A 23638-nucleotide genomic window follows, 5' to 3' on the forward strand; every position below is an offset into this window, starting at 1 on the left:
CTAGGAACTTACGTTCAGGCACAGAGTGGTAGATTAGACTGCCTAATAAATCCGCTGCTGCCTAGGGATAGGCTGAGGAAGTTCAACTGCAGGACACAAGTGGTAAAGTTCCTGCAAAGTCTGGGGGCGTGCCTACCTACAGCCAGGTGGAGACTCACCAGCAGCAGTAGGATGCTGCAGAATTGGAAATGCTACAGTAGACAGCTCAATGAGACCAGTGGAGAGGAAGGTCTCCAAGTCAGTTTGGTTGTTGTTACTACCTGCAAAGTATGTACAGGTCTTCCCTTCTTCAAAGGCAATGCATCATTAGCAATTTAGGGAATGAAGAATATAACTGAAAGTTAGACTGCCCTTCTTTTTATATGAGATGGGAATGGTCTGTATAGGGATATGGTCCGGTATAAACCATTTTGTCTCTGGGTGGACAGAAAGGTAATAGGATGGTCACATACAATTATCTGAAGTCCACATGCTCCTGCATGGATTGGGGATGTCACAGTAAAGGTGTTTGTGCTTGCATCATCACGAAATCCAAAGCATTTAGCATCTCTCAGAGTAACACTATTGGCATCGAAGCCTAGACTTGTCAGCTGACATTTATGAAAAACAGCTCTCATGTCGTAGACATCACAGGTCAGCTCAGGACGGATGTCTGACACATCTAAAATATGAAAAACATAGATGTTATTTTCTTCCCATTCAAAATGAAAATATTTCTTATCAAGGCCACAAGAACTTAGGAAACAACATACAAACTTGAAATTGTAGCTGACTTCATTTATAATTATAAGTTTTGTTATCGAATAACCTGTTACAGTGAAACATAAAACATGTTTTTTCTGACATCACAAATATTTTTTTTTTGTCTCATGCCTTTTGTTTTATTGCCTATTGTTGGAGCTCTAAATGGATTTTATGGGAGTGCAAGTCTTCTACCCAGCTGGTCTCAATGTTATGCTATAGACAGCACTGATGCTCTGGAACACCAGGTTCATCGTGCTGAGATCCTTTGATCAAATCGTTACTAATGATACACTCCTGTGTGGAATATTAATGGACACAGCAGTCACTAAATTAAGGGGACAGGACTCGGTCTGATATTAGTCACACACCCCATCATACTGTATATAATGCACCCTCAAAAGATCACTTCAGTTTTTAACACAACTCACTGCTCAAACATCACCCTGTCAATGACTCTCCCAGGTGTATAGTGCAGCACCCCAGAGTCCTGGTAGTTGCAGTAATGTTGTTCTTCCACCAGGGGGAGTGATATTACGTCTGATGGTACTAAAGGAGTTCACCTGACCAGGTATCACAGTCAGACACTACACTTCACACTCCAGTCCACCAGGGGGAGCAAAGGTTCTATGTACTAGGCCACTCCTCACAGACAGGTAAAACTGGTGGGTTGGATAGGAAGTTAGTCAGAAAACTACCTGGGTTCGACCCAGAGAGGACCTGTCAGGCAGACAGGGGGAGAAGGAGGAACATCTAAGCTGCAGACAGAGGTCCCTGTCAGGGGTGGGATCCTGACAGAGACTGAGCACGAGATAGAACGTTACGGAGCTGCGCCTGCACCTCATTGAGGCAGCATCTTAAGAAAGGACACGACGCGAAGTATATTGTGGAGAGTGAGAAACGAGATCACAGCACAAGGAGATAACACCAGGAGGAGTCCTGCCTTAAGATCGGCAACATCCTTCTGAGGCGCGTAGCCGGTGGCCGGAACACCGAGGGAGTAATAAGCTCTACACATTGCTTTGAAGCATGGCAGGACAGTTAGTTCCAAGTTGGCTGCCCAACCTTTACACCTATGAAGACAACGGAGGCAAATTGTGGGAGAGGGGCATCACTAGGGTCCCTATAAAATAGCTCCAGGCCTACCCCGTCATACGGGTCATCCTAGCCATACCATCTGGGGGACGGAGAGAACATCCCTTTAATTGGACGCCCCTCAGAAGGGCCACGGTCCGGGCCAGGCCACTGTGACATTCCCCGAGCAGAGAAGGACCCGGTACCGAGTACCCCATTGCCCTACACAGAAATCTTGGTGTCATGAACAGGATCTACTTAAGCCTGAAAATCAGGTCATGTGTGCCTAAGAACTGTGTCAGAACTGTATTGGAACTGTGATTTGCCTAAAGACTGTGTATTGCCATTTGCTGCCAAAATTCCCGCCAAAATCGCCGCCATTACAGCGCCATGAGGAGCGCAGGAGAAGAAGAAGGGCGTGGAGTTGTGGGCGTGAACGGACTGAGAAACGCGAAGAACAATGGCCGCCCAGTCTAAATATTTCTGTACCCTGAGGACGCGTCCGTCAGCAGCCGAGATCCGCCTCCTGATCCTCAATGGCAGGCAGAGACAACGAAAACGGAACCGCCCATGAAGGAGAGAGCGGGAAAAGGATGAAGAAGGCGCCAGCCACGTGGAAAACGCCATGGAGAGCTGCCCAAAACCTGAGCGTGGGGTCGAAGCAGAGGATTCCCCCAGCTACCCGGAGGGGCGGCATGACCAGGTTTCCACGACTGAGGTTGATGTCCTGCAGATGGGAGTGGATGAGCTGATCAATCAGCTCTTGCAGCTGAGGATAAAGCCCAAGGCCCCGCACAGGACCACGCCTGCGGAGGATCTACTGGGACTGCCGCCGCTCCCTATACCGCTGCAAGAGTCGTTGTCAGTGTCGCTGCAGATGCCACCACCATCGGAGCCCATCGACACCGAGGACCCCGCCGCGGCAGGTAGGAACCTTGACCCTGCCCCGGTGACGGAGGACCTCCTGGTAGGCCCCGTCGCAGCACCACCTCCTCCCGGCACTCACCACCTGCAGCGTCTCGAGCCCTGGGACCAGGCCACGGGGATGGAGCAGTTCATGCCGGCCCCAATCGTGCCCACCACCCTGCCGAGTGGAATATACACGGAGCGGACCGTGTGCCGCTGGGTGAGTCCAGGACCAGACTTTATGGGGTTCCCCGGGGTGAAGTCACACGCAGGAGAGACGGTGGAAGCCCTTAGTTGGGAAGACTACCAGGCCCAGCTTGCTCGACAGTGGGAGGAGAAAGAGGAGAAGTACCAGGCCCAACATGACGAGAACTGGCGGTGGAGGCCAAGGCCCGCAAGGACCACACCGCTCACCAGGCCCCACGCAGGCAGGGCACGGTTGTCACCATTAAGCTCCAGGGAGGATGGGGCTTCATCAAGGAGCCAGGCCTATACGCAGAGGTTTTTGTGAACCAGAGGGACGTGGAGTCCCACCTCTGGGAGGGCCACCCTGACCGAGATCTCTACCCGGGAGACGTAGTCACCTACGCATTACTTTGAAACATGGCAGGACAGTTAATTCCAAGTTGGCTGCCCAACCTTTACACCTATGAAGACAACGGAGGCAAATTGTGGGAGAGGGGCGTCACTAGGGTCCCTATAAAATAGCTCCAGGCCTACCCTGTCATACGGGTCGTCCTAGCCATACCATCTGGGGGACGAAGAGAGAACATCCCTTTAATTGGACACCCCTCAGAAGGGCCACGGTCCGGGTCGGGCCGTGACATTCCCCGAGCAGAGAAGGACCCGGTACCGAGTACCCCATTGCCCTACACATGGGGGGGGGGGCGCTACAATATCATAGTACATTGTACACATAAGAAGATTTTCACAGCCAGATAGTTAGTGACAAATAGAAGATGCACTGTTGATTTAGAATCATCAAGCAACTATAGGGGTTAAAATGGTTATAGCAGATAGGGAGTGGTTAGCTTAGCCCCTGGGGATACTGGGAAAGTTGTTGTTGTGTCTGGGAGTATGGTGTGTGCTACAGAGTCTCCTGTCAGACTGAAATAAGCCAGGCAGTATAGACCAGTTCTTACTGGGAAGCGATTGCTGTAGTCATAGAAGCAGTCAGGACAGCCAGGAGCATCATAATTACCTCAAGATAGAAGTGAGAGAGCTACAGCACAGGACTCATCCCCCTCCCCCACCTCACTGCATGAGCAAGGTAAAGTTCTGCTCAGGTTAAAACACTGTGTGTGAAAAGATGTTATCTGTAAAAATAAATTATCTGTAAAAGAGACTTTCAAATATGTTGATGAAGCATTGCATGAAGGAAGTGATTATGTGTGATGAAAAGAAGTTTGGATAAAACCCCTGTGATCAACTTCAGCTTAGAACTGTATCATAGTTGTGAACCTGTAAACCATTACCTCCCCTCTACTTTGAAGAATTATAAATAATGGTTGCTCTGAATAAGATTTCCCCAGGATTCCAAAAAGAACTCATGTTTCCTTTGTATATAGTTTCCCTCATATCCTTACTGGCGTACTGTATATATGCAACAAAAAGCATGGAAGACGTGGGGTCATAGCTGGAAACCAAGGAAGGGCAAGGATTTGAAATTAAGTCAATAAACTAAGGTGTGAATTTGTATATAAAAGTGAGCATGTATGTAAGCATTGTACAGCATCATATATATACTTAAACTATGAACTGTACCATCTACACACCAATGTTAATATGTTGGGAATTTTAGTCCTACAGTATATGAAATATCAGGGGTGTATAGAGAATCCCTGTTACTGAATGTTTTTAGCTACTACTTGAGATTGTGTTTGTCTAGTAATGTCATAGAATTGTGGTACTTGACGGTCTCTTAAAGAGAACCTGTCACCCCCAAAATCAAAGATGAGCTAAGCCCACAAGCATTAGGGGCTTATCTACAGCATTCTGTAATGCTGTAGATAAGCCCCCGATGTATCCTGAAAGACGAGAAAAAGAGGTTAGATTATACTCACCTGGGGGGGCGGTCCGGTCCGATGGGTGTCGCGGTCCGGTCCGGGGCCTCCCATCTTCTTACAATGACGTCCTCTTCTTGTAGTCACGCTGCAGCTCCGGCGCAGGTCGTACTTTGTCTGCCCTGTTGAGGGCAGAGCAAAATACTGCAGTGCGCAGGTGCTGGGCCTCTCTGACCTTTCCCGGCACCTGCGCACTGCAGGACTTTGCTCTGCCCTCAACAGGGCAGACAAAGTACGCCTGTGCCAGAGCCGAAGCGTGAAGACAAGAAGAGGACGTCATCCTATGAAGATGGGAGGCCCCGGACTAGACCGCCCCCCCAGGTGAGTATAATCTAACCTCTTTTTCTCATCTTTCAGGATACATCGGGGGCTTATCTACAGCATTACAGAATGCTGTAGATAAGCCTCTGATGCTGGTGGGCTTAGCTCATCTTCGATTTTGGGGGTGACATGTTAAAAAGCTCTACTCATGGTTACAGGTGTATCATGTTTTTTTTCAGTAAGGTTTAACCTTAGAAATTCAGGTATTGTTGAATAATTGTGGCAATTCAGAGCAAACATACTTTGAAAAGACATGTAAGGACTATGGCATTGATTGATTAAGACCAGCGATTTTCAGACTGGTTTTGAGGAGAGGGCATGTTGGAGTCAGAAGCTCTTAATTCATTAAGTGGCACACGTATCATGAGTGTCTGACAAGTGGTGTGCACCTCCGTCACCGACCCATAAATCTTACTTCAGTCAGGGACTGTAGTAAGATATACACTACAAGTAATGCCACAGCTTGTCATGAATTAGACAAGCTGTGGCATCAGACTCCACCATGCCCCAGTCCCACCCCAGCTCCAGTCAATTTGGTGGAGCTAGTAGAAACTCTTGTGAAAATGGCAAAATGTTTATGAAACTCCGAATTGCGCAAACATTTTGCAACTTTTCAAAGGAGTTTTGGCATAAAAGTTTCAAAAAAGAATTAGGCTTAGGTTTTTCTGCTGAATAGTTCAATGTGGTCTTTGGAGGCTTCTTCTTACCCCACTCCAGTTCACGCCACTGTCAGTCAAAACGATTAAGGTGAGGAGAAGCCACCAAGGATCACACTGAGTTAGTCAGTGGAGATACATAGTCTCTAAATCTTTCTTCAAAGTATGTTTATTGTGAAACGCCACAGGTTTTTAGAGTAACACATTCCTGCAATATGCAACTAGACTGATTCATGAGGCCTCTGGTCTGGGCATCGTGAATCTAATGACAGGTTTCTTTGACAAAATAACATTTTAAAATTATTTGTAGTTATCTCAGGACACTTTTTGTCATTATGTCAATTATCATAGTTTGTAAGCTTGCGAGCATTACATTACATTTATCATATTCTCAATGATAGACTTACCAGCGACTTCATATTTATCTTTACAGTAACACCCATACACTCCATTTTTTAGTTTCCATTCTTCATCTGCTCCACAGAAAGAGTTATTTAGTGCTGTAGATGGATCTAAGAAAAAAATACAAATTTTGCCTTAAACAGTTTTCAGTTTATGGACTGGTAGGGAGTGGACTTTATGATGAGCTTGCAATTTTGTGCCTGAATTTTGGAAATGCCATTGAACCCTAGAAAGTGATATTTTTTAAATGTGAAAATTAGGAAAAATCATATTATTTACAGTGGAAAGATGTTTTACAGATTGTATCCAGGCTTAGGAATAACATTACTGCTTCTTTTTAAAAAATGTGCTAAACCTGTGCATGAATCGTGACTGGTATGGACTCTTATGGCCACTAAGTGTTAGGACTCTGAAGATTTTTATTACCTTTTGTGCATTACTGCCCTTTTCCAAGATGGCGTCTTTGCTCTCATGTGCACTGTGTCTTCCTGCTATAAAACTCCACCCCAGCCTTCAGTCTGTGCTTGACTATTCTGCCTTGCATCCAGCTCCTGACTCTGGTGACTGTTGTGATTCGGTTTGTGGGCTCCCCCGGTGGTCTCTTGTGGTACTGGTGTCCTGCAAGCTTTGCCTTCTCAGTTCACCTGTTCCTATCAGGATGTGGGAGTATCCTATTTAACCTTGCTCCTCAGTCATTCTAATGCTGGCCATCAATGTATCCAGAGTGATTCTGTTGCATGTTCCTGCTCCCAGTTTTCTGCTCAGCTAAGTTGGACACTATAGTCCTTAAGTCTATTTTTGTATGTTTTGTCCAGTTTGCACTTATGTGAATCTCTGCAGCTGGAAGCTCTTGTTGGGCTGAAATTACCACTCCAGTGGCATGAGTTGTCACATGAGTTAAGGTAATTTCAGGATGGTGTTTTGAAGGGTTTTGCAGCTGACCGCGAAGTCCTCTGTTGTATCTTTCTGCTATTTAGTTAGCGGGCCTCTCTGTGCTAAATCTGCTTTCATACTACGTGTGTCTTTTCATCTGCTCTCACCGTTATTATATGTGGGGGGCTGCTATCTCCTGTGGGGACATTCTCTGGAGGCAAGCCAGGACTGTGTTTTCTTCTACCAGGGGTAGTTAGTTCTCCGGCTGGCGCGCGGCATCTGGAGACAACGCAGGAATGCCCCCTGGCTACTTCTAGTGTGGTGTGTAGGTTTAGCATCGCGGTCAGCTCTAGTTTCCATCACCCGAGAGCTTGTCCGTTTATTCTATGCTTCTGATGTTTCCTTGCCATTGGAAACCATAACAGTATGGCCAGCCCAAATGTTTAATCTATAGGCTGAAGCAGGAGAGAAAAGGAACTGTGTGAAACCTTTTTTTTTTTTTCCTTCCTCTGAAGTTGCACTCCAGCTCTAATTGCAGTCTCCTGTTTTCCTCTCCTCTTAACCCCTGAATGGCTCAGACTTTATCTGTTGAAATATGGATCCCCAGAGTCTGGCTACCAATTTGAATAATCTTGCCTCTAAAGTTCAGAATATACAAGATTTTTTGTTACATGCTCCTCGGTCTGAACCTAAAATTCCTATACCGGAGTTTTTTTCTGGAGATCGATCTTGTTTTCTAAATTTTAAATACAATTGTAAATTGTTTCTTTCGCTGAGATCTCATTCTGCTGGAGATCCTGCCCAGCAAGTAAAAATTGTTATTTCTTTACTGCGGGGTGACCCCCAAAATTGGGCATTTTCATTGGCACCAGGGGATCCTGCGTTGCTCAATGTGGATGCGTTTTTTCTGGCTTTGGGGTTGCTTTATGAGGAACCAAATTTGGAGATTCAGGCTGAGAAAGCCCTAATAGCCCTCTCTCAGGGGCAAGATGAAGCCGAAATATATTGCCAAAAATTTCGAAAATGGTCTGTGCTTACTCAGTGGAATGAGTGCGCTCTGGCGGCAATTTTCAGAGAAGGTCTCTCTGATGCTGTAAAAGACGTCATGGTGGGGTTTCCTGCGCCTACGGGTCTGAATGAGTCCATGACAATGGCAATTCAGATTGATCGGCGTTTACGGGAACGCAAACGTGTGCACCAGTTGGCGGTGTCTTCTGAAGAGGCACCACAGAGTATGCAATGTGATAGCTTTTTGTCCAGAAGCGAACGACAGATTTATAGGCGCAAAAATCATTTGTGCTTCTATTGTGGAAATTCTACTCATGTTATATCAGCATGCTCTAAACGAACAAAGAAAGTTGATAAATCCTCTGCTATTGGCACTTTGCAGTCCAAGTTTATTTTGTCTGTAACTCTAATTTGTTCGTTATCTTCTATTGTTGCGGATGCGTATGTGGATTCTGGCGCCGCTTTGAGTCTTATGGATTGGTCCTTTGCCAGGCGCTGTGGGTTTGATCTAGAGCCTCTGGAAGTTCCTATACCTTTAAAGGGTATTGATTCTACACCATTGGCTAGTAATAAACCACAATACTGGACACAAGTGACTATGCGTATGACTCCAGACCATCAAGAGGTGATTCGCTTCCTTGTACTGTATAATCTACATGATGTGTTGGTGCTGGGATTGCCATGGTTGCAAACTCATAACCCAGTCCTTGACTGGAAAACAATGTCTGTACTAAGCTGGGGATGTCAGGGAAATCATGGGGACACATCTTTGGTCTCCATTGCTTCATCTATTCCCTCTGAAATTCCTGAGTTTTTGTCTGATTATCGTGAGGATTTTGAGGAATCTACTCTTAATTCTCTTCCTCCTCACAGAGATTGCGATTGCGCCATAGATTTGATCCCTGGCAGTAAATTTCCTAAGGGTCGTCTATTCAATCTGTCTGTACCTGAACATGCTGCCATGCGAGAGTATATTAGGGAGTCCTTGGAAAAGGGACATATTCGTCCTTCTTCGTCTCCTCTTGGAGCGGGGTTCTTTTTCGTAGCTAAAAGCGATGGTTATTTGAGACCTTGTATTGATTATAGACTCTTGAATAAGATCACAGTCAAGTATCAGTATCCTTTGCCATTGCTGACAGATTTATTTGCTCGCATTGAGGGGGCGAAGTGGTTCTCTAAGATTGATCTTCGCGGTGCGTATAATTTGGTGCGAATTAAGCAGGGGGATGAGTGGAAAACCGCATTTAATACGCCCGAGGGCCATTTTGAGTATTTGGTGATGCCTTTTGGTCTGTCAAATGCCCCTTCGGTCTTTCAGTCTTTTATGCACAATATTTTCCGTGAATATCTGGATAAATTTATGATTGTGTATTTGGACGATATCTTGATTTTTTCGGATGACTGGGAATCTCATGTTCAACAAGTTAGGAGGGTTTTTCAGGTTTTGCGGACCAATTCTCTGTTTGTTAAAGGTTCAAAGTGTGTTTTTGGGGTTCAGAAGATTTCTTTTTTGGGGTACATTTTTTCCCCCTCTTCTATTGAGATGGATCCTGTGAAGGTTCGGGCTATTTGTGACTGGACGCAACCGACTTCTCTTAAGGGCCTTCAGAAATTTTTGGGCTTTGCTAACTTTTATCGTCGATTCATAACTGGTTTTTCTAGCGTTGTCAGGCCTTTGACTGATTTGACTAAAAAGGGTGCTGATGTTGCAGATTGGTCTCCTGCTGCTGTGGAGGCCTTTCGGGAGCTTAAGCGCCGTTTTTCTTCTGCTCCGGTGTTGTGCCAGCCTGATGTTTCTCTTCCTTTTCAGGTGGAAGTTGATGCTTCCGAGATCGGAGCGGGGGCGGTTTTGTCGCAGAAAAGTTCAGATTGTTCAGTGATGAGACCTTGTGCGTTCTTTTCTCGAAAATTTTCGCCCGCCGAGCAAAATTATGACGTCGGTAATCGGGAGCTTTTGGCGATGAAGTGGGCATTCGAGGAGTGGCGTCATTGGCTTGAGGGTGCTAAACATCAGGTGGTGGTCTTGACTGATCACAAAAATTTGATTTATCTTGAGTCGGCCAGACGTCTGAATCCTAGACAGGCGCGCTGGTCGTTGTTTTTCTCCCGGTTTAATTTTGTGGTTTCGTATCTGCCAGGTACTAAGAATGTGAAGGCGGATGCCCTTTCTAGGAGTTTTGAACCTGATTCCCCTGGTGATTCTAAACCTACGGGTATACTTAAGGATGGGGTGATATTGTCTGCTGTCTTCCCAGACCTGCGACGTGCTTTACAAGAGTTTCAGGCGGATCGGCCTGATCGTTGTCCGCCTGGTAGATTGTTTGTGCCGGATGAGTGGACCAATAGAGTCATCTCGGAGGTTCATTCTTCTGCGTTGGCAGGTCATCCGGGAATTTTTGGTACCAGAGATTTGGTGGCTAGGTCCTTCTGGTGGCCTTCCCTGTCTCGGGACGTGCGTACTTTTGTGCAGTCTTGCGATGTTTGTGCTCGGGCCAAGCCTTGTTGTTCTCGGGCTAGTGGGTTGTTGTTGCCCTTGCCTGTTCCTAAGAGGCCTTGGACACACATCTCTATGGATTTTATTTCTGATCTCCCTGTTTCTCAGAAGATGTCCGTCATTTGGGTGGTGTGTGACCGCTTTTCTAAGATGGTTCATTTGGTGCCCTTGCCCAAGCTGCCTTCCTCATCTGAGTTGGTGCCCCTGTTTTTTCAGAATGTGGTTCGGCTGCATGGTATTCCGGAGAATATCGTTTCCGACAGGGGATCCCAGTTTGTGTCCAGATTTTGGTGGGCGTTTTGTGCCAGGATGGGCATTGATTTGTCTTTTTCGTCTGCATTTCATCCCCAGACAAATGGCCAGACGGAACGTACTAATCAGACCTTGGAGACTTATTTGAGGTGTTTCGTGTCTGCTGATCAGGATGACTGGGTCTCCTTTTTGCCGTTGGCTGAGTTTGCCCTTAATAATCGGGCCAGTTCTGCCACTTTGGTCTCCCCTTTCTTTTGCAATTCAGGGTTCCATCCTCGTTTTTCATCTGGTCAGGTGGAGTCTTCGAATTGTCCTGGAGTGGATACCATGGTGGATAGGTTGCATCGTATTTGGGAGCAGGTGGTGGACAATTTGGAGTTGTCCCAGGAGAAGACTCAACGTTTTGCTAATCGCCATCGTCGTGTTGGTCCTCGTCTTCGTGTTGGGGACTTGGTGTGGTTGTCCTCCCGTTTTGTCCCTATGAGGGTCTCTTCTCCTAAGTTTAAGCCTCGGTTCATCGGTCCTTATAAGATTTTGGAAATTCTTAACCCTGTGTCTTTTCGTTTGGACCTCCCAGCATCCTTTGCTATCCATAATGTCTTCCATCGGTCATTATTGCGTAGGTATGAGGTACCACTTGTGCCTTCTGTTGAGCCTCCTGCTCCTGTGCTGGTTGAGGGTGAATTGGAGTACGTGGTGGAGAAAATCTTGGACTCCCGTGTTTCCAGACGGAGACTTCAATATCTGGTGAAATGGAAGGGCTACGGTCAAGAGGATAATTCTTGGGTTACAGCTTCTGATGTTCATGCTTCTGATTTGGTCCGTGCCTTTCATAGGGCTCATCCAGATCGCCCTGGTGGTTCTTGTGAGGGTTCGGTGCCCCCTCCTTAAGGGGGGGGTACTGTTGTGATTCGGTTTGTGGGCTCCCCCGGTGGTCTCTTGTGGTACTGGTGTCCTGAAAGCTTTGCCTTCTCAGTTCACCTGTTCCTATCAGGATGTGGGAGTATCCTATTTAACCTTGCTCCTCAGTCATTCTAATGCTGGCCATCAATGTATCCAGAGTGATTCTGTTGCATGTTCCTGCTCCCAGTTTTCTGCTCAGCTAAGTTGGACACTATAGTCCTTAAGTCTATTTTTGTATGTTTTGTCCAGTTTGCACTTATGTGAATCTCTGCAGCTGGAAGCTCTTGTTGGGCTGAAATTACCACTCCAGTGGCATGAGTTGTCACATGAGTTAAGGTAATTTCAGGATGGTGTTTTGAAGGGTTTTGCAGCTGACCGCGAAGTCCTCTGTTGTATCTTTCTGCTATTTAGTTAGCGGGCCTCTCTGTGCTAAATCTGCTTTCATACTACGTGTGTCTTTTCATCTGCTCTCACCGTTATTATATGTGGGGGGCTGCTATCTCCTGTGGGGACATTCTCTGGAGGCAAGCCAGGACTGTGTTTTCTTCTACCAGGGGTAGTTAGTTCTCCGGCTGGCGCGCGGCATCTAGAGACAACGCAGGAATGCCCCCTGGCTACTTCTAGTGTGGTGTGTAGGTTTAGCATCGCGGTCAGCTCTAGTTTCCATCACCCGAGAGCTTGTCCGTTTATTCTATGCTTCTGATGTTTCCTTGCCATTGGAAACCATAACAGGTGACTCCCTGGCTATATACCTGCTCCTGTGAACCTGTGTGGTTATCCTGCTACTCTGCTCTGAGTTCCTGCTGCATACACCAGTTTCTAGTAATCCTCCTTCATCTACTGCTCGTGTTTACTTCCATCTGCATTTGCTGGACATGTAAGCTGTTGCTGCTCTGCTTAAACCTGAGATTATCACCCAGGCCTTCCTGGTTGAGATAAGACATTGCTTGAACTGCCTTATAAGCATATCTATCTGTGTTTGGACTAAAACAAGGATTTATTCGTGTCAAGTATCCTCAAGAATAATTGTGCTTCATAGACTTTCTGCGTGATTGCATTTTCCTCTGAAGTTCCCTATAGACTGCTAAGCTGCGTTTAATATTTACACCAAGTTTTGTGGACTTGAGTTTCTCTCTGCACCTGTTTGAATTACCGTGTGATAATATAGACTTTACCACTTATAAAACTGTGTCCTGTAGTTGTCTTGTTCCACGCAAAGAGTCTCCTGAGTTATCCCCTATAATTATTACACTAAGCTGTATATAGTTGAGCTGTAATACCAGATAACGTATGTGTATGGGTGTGAGGCTATTGTTGAAAGTAATCATATTAGTCTAAGGGCATGTTCACATCAAATTTTTGCTACACGTCAGTGGCACCATTGGGGTTTATAACTGAAGCCCTGGAAAATGTGTTTTGGCAAAACTGTTGTCAAGGCCATAGACTTTAATTAAACAGATGGAGTCACTTTGTGCTTTGTCTGACCTCCTTTTTGACTGTGTCTGCCTTTTTGGGATGGGCACTAAAGCGCAGTCAACCATGTTTTTCTGCCTACCTAAAAATGACAAACACTTCTGAAAAGGAGGTCAGACAAGGCACAAAGTGACTATAGGCTTCATTAAAGTCTATGGCCCTCATCACCAGTCTTGGCCAAATTGCCTTATTTAGGGCTTTAGACAGAAACCCTGATGGAGCCACTGATGTGTGCCAAAAGCTTAATGAGTATTTGGTGAATTTTTTACCTCAGTGTTTGTCAGCCAAAACCAGGAGTGGGTGATAAATACAGAAGTGGTGACGTGTTTCTATTATACTTTTCCTCTGATTGTTCCTCTCCTGGTTTTGACTTACAAATACTGAAGTGAAAAAAACTCACCCAATACTCAACGTGTGCACATGGCCTTATATATTGTACCTTAGTGCTTTGCATGCTAAAAACATCAGCACAGGAGATATCATTTTTCTGTATATTTGCTTTTATTTTCCTTTTTTATTGGGTGATTCCAGACACACCTTACCCTGTTGCAATGTTATTGTTCTGGTAGTATCGCAAGGTTTCAGATATAATATAATGAAAGAAAATACACAAAAAAAGGAGAAAAGGAAGAGCCCACAAATATATCCCTTAATCTCTTATTCCAGAATCCTATTTTTCATATTTTAGCCTTAATTCCTGTGTGACAAGTGTGAAGAGGGATATAGGTGTAAGATTTTATCACATACTAATAGTCTTTAACGAAATAAGGGATTATTACCTACCTGTGCAATAGGACAAAGAACATGCACCATCTGGGGTTCCTTCCAGTTTATATACATGATATCCTCCAGGACAGGCTTTTATCAGGACCGATGATGACCAGTAACAGCAGTATCCACTCCAGCTAGCACAAACCGTGCGATTCACCGCTCCATCTCTTAGCATTGGATGTTTGCCACTCAACCATATTCCGGCATGGGTACCACAACCATATTCTGGTGCACAACTTTCTGGCAAGCGAACACCTCCACTGCCAATAAAGCGATACCATCCGTATTTGGATATATCACAGTTAGGTAGGTAATAATGCATATTGGATGTACTTCTCCAGGGCTCATCGAGAACAGTGTGGTCTGAACATGGATCAGAGCAGTGGTAAGACCCGAGAGCTTTTATGCACTCATTCCCCAGGCCGCAAACTCCAATTATGCATTCATCAACTTCGCAATGGAAACCATCACCGAAATATCCGTACGGGCAAACACAGGAATAAGAGCCGTAGTAGTTAATACATGATGCAGATGAATGACAGCTGTTTAGTTCAGGACTGGCACATTCATCTAAATCGACACAGTAGCCCATTAAACTGAAGATGAAACCACTTGGACAAGCGCAAGTGTAGGAGCCAATAGTGTTTTGGCACATGCCATAAGAGCAATTATTTGACCAAGAGTAGGCACATTCATCTATGTCAGAACAGGTGAAACCATCTCCAATGAATCCGTCCTTACAGTTGCATTCCATGGAGCCAAAATATTCTTCACAAGTAGCATTTAAATGACATTTGGAACAATCCCATGCAGCTGTAACAAAAAAAGCACTATAATGCATAGATATACTCCAGAAGGAACTTATAGAATATACTCAGGGACGTAACAACGGAGATCGCAAATGCAACCGACCCCGTGCAGGTGAGCTGCTCGTCGATGTCACCAGAAACATCAACTGAATGTGCGTCCTCAGACATACATCCAATTCAAATGTATTGCAGTGCACTGATCCGTCGGGTCCGTGCGTGGCAATACATGCTGCTGGCTAATTAGAGGCCAGCAACTGACATTGGCATGTTGGGCTTGACTTGGGATGCATGGCAGTGATGTAATGTTCTCCTGTCGCTTGCACGCTAAAGTCAGCTGCCGGCTATAGAGGAGGACATCTTGTGCCGAGGAAATGGAGGGAAGGTGAGCATAATAGTGTATTTTTTTTTCTATGCATTAAAGAACAGTGGCAGAACGTGACACATATACCAGCATGAGGCCCAAGATAAGGGACATATACCAGGATAAGGGACTTGTTACCAGGATTGAGTATATGTGTATACCAGGATGGCACCCAGGATTACAGGGATATATAAATATATATGTATATATATATAGTCCAGGATGGAGCCCAGGTAATGGGACATATATATAACAGGATAGGTCCCAGGATAATGGATAGATATACCAGGATCGTGGATATATATATACATTATATCAGGATGGGGGACAGGATAATATACAGGTATAAGGCTGGGGGATATATACACCAGGATAGAACCTGGGATAGGGGTCATATATATCAGGATAGAGGATAATGTATCCTCCATTCCGATATACATACAGTATACCAGGATGGGGGGCTAGTCCAAATATTGGACTGGGGCCCATTGGACTGTAGTTACACCACTGAACACCCTCCTTTTGCCACTGAGCATCTTACTCCTCCCATTCCCCATCTTCACTTCTGTCTATATCATGGCTCTCACTAGGAGTTATTGTAATACTTACATGTAATATTCAAACCTGAAAAAGAAACAAACAAATAATTTATATTTAGTCCTTCAAGTTATATTAATGTATAATGATATGATAAAGACACAAAGACACAATGAGCAAAGAACAGCCTCAGCAGTTGTGTGGACTAGTTAATTTATAAAGATGCAAATATGTAGACTTTTTTTCTGGGGTCAGAACTCAGAACATTAGACTAAACATTCAATGCTCATGGAATATATATATTCGATGCAAATTGAATTTCCTAGCCTAATGTGCTGAATTCGACTTTTGGCATATTTAACCATCTTAGTTAAAGTCCTTAGTCCTGTTTTGTAGAAATCTGATGTGTCGATGTGTCAGCTCTGAGAAATCAAACTTTATAACCCATTTAATGGAAGTGCATTAGGGCCGCAATGAGACATTCACATTCTAAATTAGGATCTAAGGGGTGATGTATCTCCTTGTGCAGAGTGACATGCCAGTGTAAGGAGACTTATAGGAATTGTAGTGCCCCTTTGGGAAATTAAATATGCAAATTGCTTATTCAGAAGAAGAGGACTTGGACTCTAGTGCCACCTATTGGAAGTAGAAATCCTAAGAGTAAATATTGACCCTTTAACGAGCCTTTGCATTTACCTTAGGATATAAGCAAAATCAGAATGCCAATTTGCAGACATGTGTTTTAGGATTTTATTCCTCCTCAGTGCAAAGCATGAGATCTGACTTAGCTATATGAGAGGTCACTGACTGGTTTCTAAGTTTCTCCTGATATTCCTTTATAGGGAGACTTATAGGCCATGCAATGCTCCTTTGAGAAATTAAATATGCAAATTGTCTCTTCAGATAGGAAAAGGACTAGAACTGTAGTGCCACCTTTTAGAAGTAGCAAGCCAAAAAAAATCAATATTGTATCTGTAATGAGCTTTGCCATATGACTTAGGATAAAAGCCAAACCTGAATCTCAGTTTGCAGACACATGTTTCAGAATTTTGCACCTCTTCCATGCAAAGTATGAGATCTGATTTGGCTACAGTATATGTGAAGCCTCTGATTGGTGTCTAAGTAATAACATTTCTCCTTGTGGAGACTGACATGCCCAACATTCCAGAGTAAGTAGACTTATTGGCCGCGCAATGCTCCTCTGGAAAATTAAAATGAGTAATGACGCTGCATACATTACAGATATTATGATTCATTCAAATTAAAATGAATGATTTTACTACTGAAATTTGTGGTATTTTTGATCTAGGATTTGTACAATCATACCACTAGTTTCAGTAGTACAATGGTCATGCCAGATTATTTCTAATTTGATTGAATCTGATTTGTAATATGAGGAGAATAATTACTAAATTAGAATCTTGATACACTTGTTCACCCACTAGTATACGTTCAATAATAATTCACATCATAAAGCAATGCTAAGAGTGGATTTACACGTTGAGTATCCACTGTGAAATTTCAGTTGCGAACACAACACTAAATATTCTGAAAATCCACAATAAATTATTGCATTGCAATGAAATAATTTATTGTGGATTTTCAGAATATTTCGTTATATGCCGATATGCCATTAGTAGTGTTGAGCGATACCTTCCGATATGCAAAGGTATCGTTATCGGATTGGATCGGCCGATATCCAAAAAATATTGGATCTCGCCGATACCGATACCCGATACCAATGCATATCAATGGGACACAAAATATCGGAATGGTTCCCAGGGTCTGAAGGAGAGGAAACTCTCCTTCAGGCCCTGGGATCCATATTCATGTATAAAATAAAGAATACAAATAAAAAATATTAATATACTCACCCCTCCGACGGCCCCGGCTTTCACCGGTCCAAGCGTCTGTCTCCGTTCCTAAGAATGCAGGGAGTGAAGGACCTTCGATGACGTCTCGGCTTGTGATTGGTTGCGTGACCGCTCATGTGACCGCTCACGCGACCAATCACAAGCCGCGACGTCATCGAAGGTCCTTCACTCCCTGCATTCTTAGGAACGGAGGTACCGCTAAGAGCCAGGGTCCGCCGGAGGGGTGAGTATATCAATATTTTTTATTTTTATTATTTATTTTTTACATGAATATGGATCCCAGGGTCTGAAGGAGAGTCTCCTCTCCTTCAGACCCTGGGAACCATATGCACCGCACACTTCCGATTCCAATTTCCGATATTGCAAAAATATCGGAACTCGGTATCGGAATTCCGATACAGCAAATATCGGCCAATACCCGATATTTGCAGTATCGGAATGCTCAACACCAGCCATTAGCTAATGAAATTTTGCTAAACCACATTCACTCACAGCTTAAAAAAATCTGCAGTGGATTTTCATATCTACCGCAAATCTTGGATTTTCATCCCAAATTTTATTCATTGTTAGAAAAAGAATGAAAGATAGTAAAATACCTGTCAACCCCTCCACTCGTAAAGAATATCGACTCCCTGCATATATCACTATGGTCCATTTTCCATGTCCTGGGTTTTTCAGCAGATACACTGATCCCCAAAGTTCTGATACTATCTGTTTTAGTGGAAATTCAATATCTGCAAATAAAAGAAAATGAGATATGTAACTACCGTATATGTAACAATACATCAAGTAAGTAGGGTTAGTATTATTAGTATTTTGGTAGTTGGTCTTAAAGGTAGTCTGTCACCCTGAAATGCAAATTAAACTACTTAAAGGGGACTTGTCACCCCCAGGGTGTTTTTAAGTAAAAGAGCAACCTTCAGCAACACTAAGCCTGCATTCTGTGAAGGTGGCTTTTATGTTTCTGATCCCTAGTAACACTGAAATATTGACTTTTATAAATTGCACCCCATACCTGTATTGAGTCCCAGAGGTATGGCGTCTCCCTCTGTGTCAGCCGCCTCCCAGCTGTCTATCATCTCCCTCTTGCGTCTGTTCGCCACCTCCTGTGTTGCTGTTACATGCCCGGCGCCTGTGCTGTGCCAGGGAACTGACATCAGGCAATCGCACGTGCATGTTGCGGAGGCCCCAGATCCCGCCGCGCAGTGTGTTATGATGTATTCACACTGCAGGGCTGGGAATCTGGCACCTGCGCAGTGGAGCGGGTCACCATTCTCCATTGAAGATAGTGCCGAAGTCTTGCGAGATTTACACGCTTTTACTTTTTTATTTAAAAATAACAAACACAGTTATACTCACCTAACGCCTAATTCCACTGAATCCCTCGTCTTCTGTAATAAAACAAAAAGAAAAAACAACAATATCCTTCACCTGTCTGTCGTTCTGTACCACGCCATAATCCATGTCTTGGGGATAAATAGTTTTCAACCTGGACGGTGCCAAGATGTGACCATCCAAGCTGAGAACCACTGTTGAATGAGCTGCTGGGAACGCAGTGTCAGTGACCGGCGGTGACGTCATCAAGGTTACTGTCATTCACTGAAGCTGCATTCCCAGCTGGCAAATGAACTGCGATGATCTCTGCACGTGAGAAAAAGTCTCACGGTGGAGAGGCGAGTTCACCGCAGTTCACAGGGAGAATTTCACTGGGGTGAACTCACCTCTGCACCACAAAATACTCTCATTGCGGCTCCTACTCTTGCTGCTATTAGTAGCAGCAGGAATCGGCTGCCTCCGATCACAGCTGGACACTCACGCTGTCTTTTGACAGTGTGGGAACCGTGGTTTTCTGACCGGCAATGATGATTTTACTGCCTATCAGAAGTGGTGTTTGCCACGCTGTCATGCACATGAGAGCGTGGCAAACACTGGATGTTCGGGCCCCCCATTAAAGTGAATGGGGTCCAGGTTTGGGTTCCGGTCCTGGTTGTGTTCTGGTACCCGGATTTTTTGTAACTTGTTGGCCGAACCTGAATATCCAGAGGTCCGTCCATCTCTAATACTTATACAGTACAGACCAAAAGTTTGGACACACCTTCTCATTTAAAGATTTTTCTGTATTTTCATGACTATGAAAATTGTACATTCACACTGAAGGCATCAAAACTATGAATTAACACATGAGGAATTATATACTTAACAAAAAAGAGTGAAACAACTGAAATTATGTCTTATATTCTAGGTTCTTCAAAGTAGCCACCTTTTGCTTTGATGACTACTTTGCACACTCTTGGCATTCTTTTGATGGGCTTCAAGAGGTAGTCACTGGGAATGGTCTTCCAACAATCTTGAAGGAGTTCCAAGAGATGCTTAGCACTTGTTGGCCCTTTTGCCTTCACTCTGCGGTCCAGCTCACCCCAAACCATCTCGACTGGATTCTGGTCTGGTGACTGCGGACGCCAGGTCATGTGGCGTAGCACCCCATCACTCTCCTTGGTCAAATAGCCCTTACACAGCCTGGAGGTGTGTTTGGGGTCATTGTCCTGTATGGAATAGCATGCCTCTGCAAGATGCTGTGGTAACCATGCTGGTTCAGTATGCCTTCAATTTTGAATAAATCCCCAAAAGTGTCACCAACAAAGCACCCACACACCATCACACCTCCTCCATGCTTCTCGGTGAGAACCAGGCATGTAGAGTCCATCCGTTCACCTTTTGTGCGTCGCACAAAGACACGGTGGTTGGAACCAAAGATCTCAAATTTGGACTCATCAGACCAAAGCACAGATTTCCACTGGTCTAATGTCCATTCCTTGTGTTCTTTAGCCCAATCAAGTCTCTTCTGCTTGTTGCCTGTCCTTAGCAGTGGTTTCCTAGCAGCTATTTTACCATGAAGGCCTGCTGCCCAAAGTCTCCTCTTAACAGTTGTTGTAGAGATGTGTCTGCTGCTAGATCTCTGTGTTGCATTGACCTGGACTCTAATCTGAGCTGCTGTTAACCTGCGATTTCTGAGGCTGGTGACTCGGATAAACTTATCGTCAGAAGCAGAGGTGACTCTTGGTCTTCCTTTCCTGGGGCGGTCCTCATGTGAGCCACTTTCTTTGTAGCGCTTGATGGTTTTTGCCACTGAACTTGGGGACACTTTCAAAGTTTGCCCAATTTTTCTGACTGACTGACCTTCATTTCTTAAAGTAATGATGGCCACTCGTTTTTCTTTACTTAGCTGCTTTTTTCTTGCCATAATACAAATTCTAACAGTCTATTCAGTAGGACTATCAGCTGTGTATCCACCAGACTTCTGCTCAACACAACTGATGGTCCCAACCCCATTTAAAAGGCAAGAAATCCCACTTATTAAACCTGACAGGGCACACCTGTGAAGTGAAAACCATTCCCGGTGACTACCTCTTGAAGCTCATCAAGAGAATGCCAAGAGTGTGCAAAGCAGTCATCAAAGCAAAAGGTGGCTACTTTGAAGAACCTAGAATATAAGACATAATTTTAGTTGTTTCACACTTTTTTATTAAGTATATAATTCCACATGTGTTAATTCATAGTTTTGATGCCTTCAGTGTGAATGTACAATTTTCATAGTCATGAAAATACAGAAAAATCTTTAAATGAGAAGGTGTGTCCAAACTTTTGGTCTGTACTGTATAACAAGCTCATGCCTCCATATGCTGCATTTCAATGATTCAGATGTATTACGACCTTGTAAGGCTACGTTCACATTTGCGGTCAGCGCCGCAGCGGCGCCGCATGCGTCATGCGCCCCTATATTTAACATGGGGGCGCATGGACATGCGGTGCACTTGCGTTTTGCGCCGCATGCGTCACTGCGGCGCCCGCGTCCGGGCGCAGAGGACGCAGCAAGTTGCATTTTTGCTGCGTCCAAAATCAATGAAAAAAAAGGACGCATGCGGCGCAAAACGCAGCGTTGTGCATGCGTTTTGCTGCGTTTTTGTTTGCGTTGTGCGTTGCGGCGCCGACGCTGCGGCGCACAACGCAAATGTGAACGTAGCCTAATAAAGTCCTGGGACGGGTCAAAACATCTTCTTTATTTTGTCACTAATCTGTTTCAACTGTTTCATGCTTCTCTGACGTGTACCAATCGAAAGTATCTTGAAAATATTGATTGCGAATGTGGCGGATATTTCTTTCTATATACCGGGACTACAACCCACTCCTCCAGCACCTCCATTTTATTTTGAGTGCAGACCAATTACGGTATTAAGTTTAACTTCCATGATAGGACATGATGGCACAGCAGCATATTGTGGCCCAAAATTCCAAGCAGTAACTTAGCTATGGGTATAAATACCGCTCTATTCCATAAAATCCGTAGCAGACAGTGGTCATAAAACTTAATTTTTAATCAAATTAAATCTAAAATTATCCAAATCAGATATATATAAAGTGTGCAAAAGAGTGCAGCGTCACACCTAGAAAAAACATATAACACACACTGAACAAACACATAGAACCATAAAGGTCTTGACAATAATCAATTAAAAAATACCAATCTCATCCCCATAGATTTTTCAATGGGTAGATAAAAATATATTTTGGACCATGTACATCATTATTTCATTTCTGCAACACCCAGAGCTTTTCAATGGGTAAGTATCATGTGCAATCATTACTCATATTTTAATAAATAGGAACAGCCTCACCAAGCCAAGGAAAGGAACTGTCAATTCAAGTGATGATAGACACAGTTCATGGGTATACTACTCCCAACACATTTCGTCTGGTCAAGACTCTTCAGGGGGATTCAAAACCAAACAGTGGGACCACCTAACCATCATATCCTTTATCATCCTCTGGTACGGTACATATCTGCCCACAAAGCGGTGCAGCGCTTAATAGTGGTAATTTTCAATTACGAAGTTGTTAAAAAAAACTTTTGTGACTATTTGCTTTAAAGAGACTTAAAGAACTTTTACATCACTGACAAAATTAAAGGGAACCCGTCACCATGAAAATGCTGTCCAATCTGCAGGCAGGATATTATAGAGCAGCGTGAGCTGAGCAGAATGAGTTTTATTCATTTAATCCGCATCTCTTTTTGGGATTTTCAGTCCAGTGGGCGGTCCTATCAGTGACTGACAGCTTTTTATGTATAAGAGTGTATACAGAGATACTGTACCTTTCAATCACTGAAAGAACCACCCACTGGACCAAAAGTCAGAGAAAGAACCAAGGTTTCAAATAAGAAAATGCAGGTTATACTGATTCTTTTCTCTCAAAACTATATATCAATCTCCTGAGCTCCCCTGCTCTGTAACATGGTGCCTGCAGATTAGATGGCATTTAAATGGTGACAGGTTCCCTTTAAATCCTGAGCTGCATGCCCCATACCATGACGTACAGGTAGAAACCCATAGCAATTAAACGAGAACACAGAAAGAACAGTCATTTCTTAAACATGGCAGATCGCCTGTACGGGGAAGAGAAGAATGCTTACACGCCATACTTGTCCATAATTTGGGTACTTACAGTCAGGCCCCAATACTCGTATGGAATAGATCACACCATCTGTAGTTATTAATAGTGCCGTAAAATTGTCTTTTACAGCAAAGCTTCTGTTATTATATCCTTCAGTATACTCCCCAGAGAAGAGTCGCACCGAGCTGTTTAATGGTCTTGAAAGGGTGAGGTCCAAGTACTGAAAGACCTGAAAATGAAGCACATTAAAGGGGGCATCAAGTTCATATAATAGGAAGCTTGGCCATACCAAGTTGGTCTCCAGGTCATTAGGAAATTGTGTAAGGAGAACTTAATCCCAAAATGCGAAAACTTTGGAAAAACTTTGGAACATTTCTAGAACTACCTAATTTATACCTCTGCTCTAGTAGAAGATGCTTCTGAGAGGGGAAGTGACAAAACAAGTGTTGATGAGTTTTGATAATTAATTAAATCAGTACACAACACATAGACAGTCTATTCAAATCTCGTACATCATTGAAATAACTCATCCACCTCACCCTCAGGACTCATTCAGACATCCTATTTTCCCATACGAGTGCTATCTGTGGTTTTCACGGATAGAGCTCGTACCTGTGATACTCTATAAGGCTATTCACATGACTGTGATTTTTTGTGGACCTCTCACTCTGT

The 23638-nt window shown here is 44.1% G+C and overlaps 1 protein-coding gene across 1 annotated transcript in view; it reads right to left on the reverse strand.

Moving 5' to 3' along the window:
- The window catches only part of LOC143785929 (uromodulin-like), a 68024-nt gene that overhangs the window by 29144 nt on the left and 15242 nt on the right, over positions 1 to 23638 (reverse strand). The window contains exons 5-10 of the mRNA XM_077275073.1: positions 23018 to 23195; positions 18115 to 18252; positions 15717 to 15731; positions 13950 to 14750; positions 6169 to 6273; positions 453 to 661 (exon numbers count right to left, since the gene is read on the reverse strand). Of these exons, the coding sequence (XP_077131188.1) occupies positions 453 to 661; positions 6169 to 6273; positions 13950 to 14750; positions 15717 to 15731; positions 18115 to 18252; positions 23018 to 23195 (1446 nt within the window). The remainder of the gene's footprint in view (positions 1 to 452; positions 662 to 6168; positions 6274 to 13949; positions 14751 to 15716; positions 15732 to 18114; positions 18253 to 23017; positions 23196 to 23638) is intronic.

The sequence above is a fragment of the Ranitomeya variabilis genome, chromosome 7 (assembly GCF_051348905.1).
Source record: "Ranitomeya variabilis isolate aRanVar5 chromosome 7, aRanVar5.hap1, whole genome shotgun sequence".
Taxonomy (NCBI): domain Eukaryota; kingdom Metazoa; phylum Chordata; class Amphibia; order Anura; family Dendrobatidae; genus Ranitomeya; species Ranitomeya variabilis.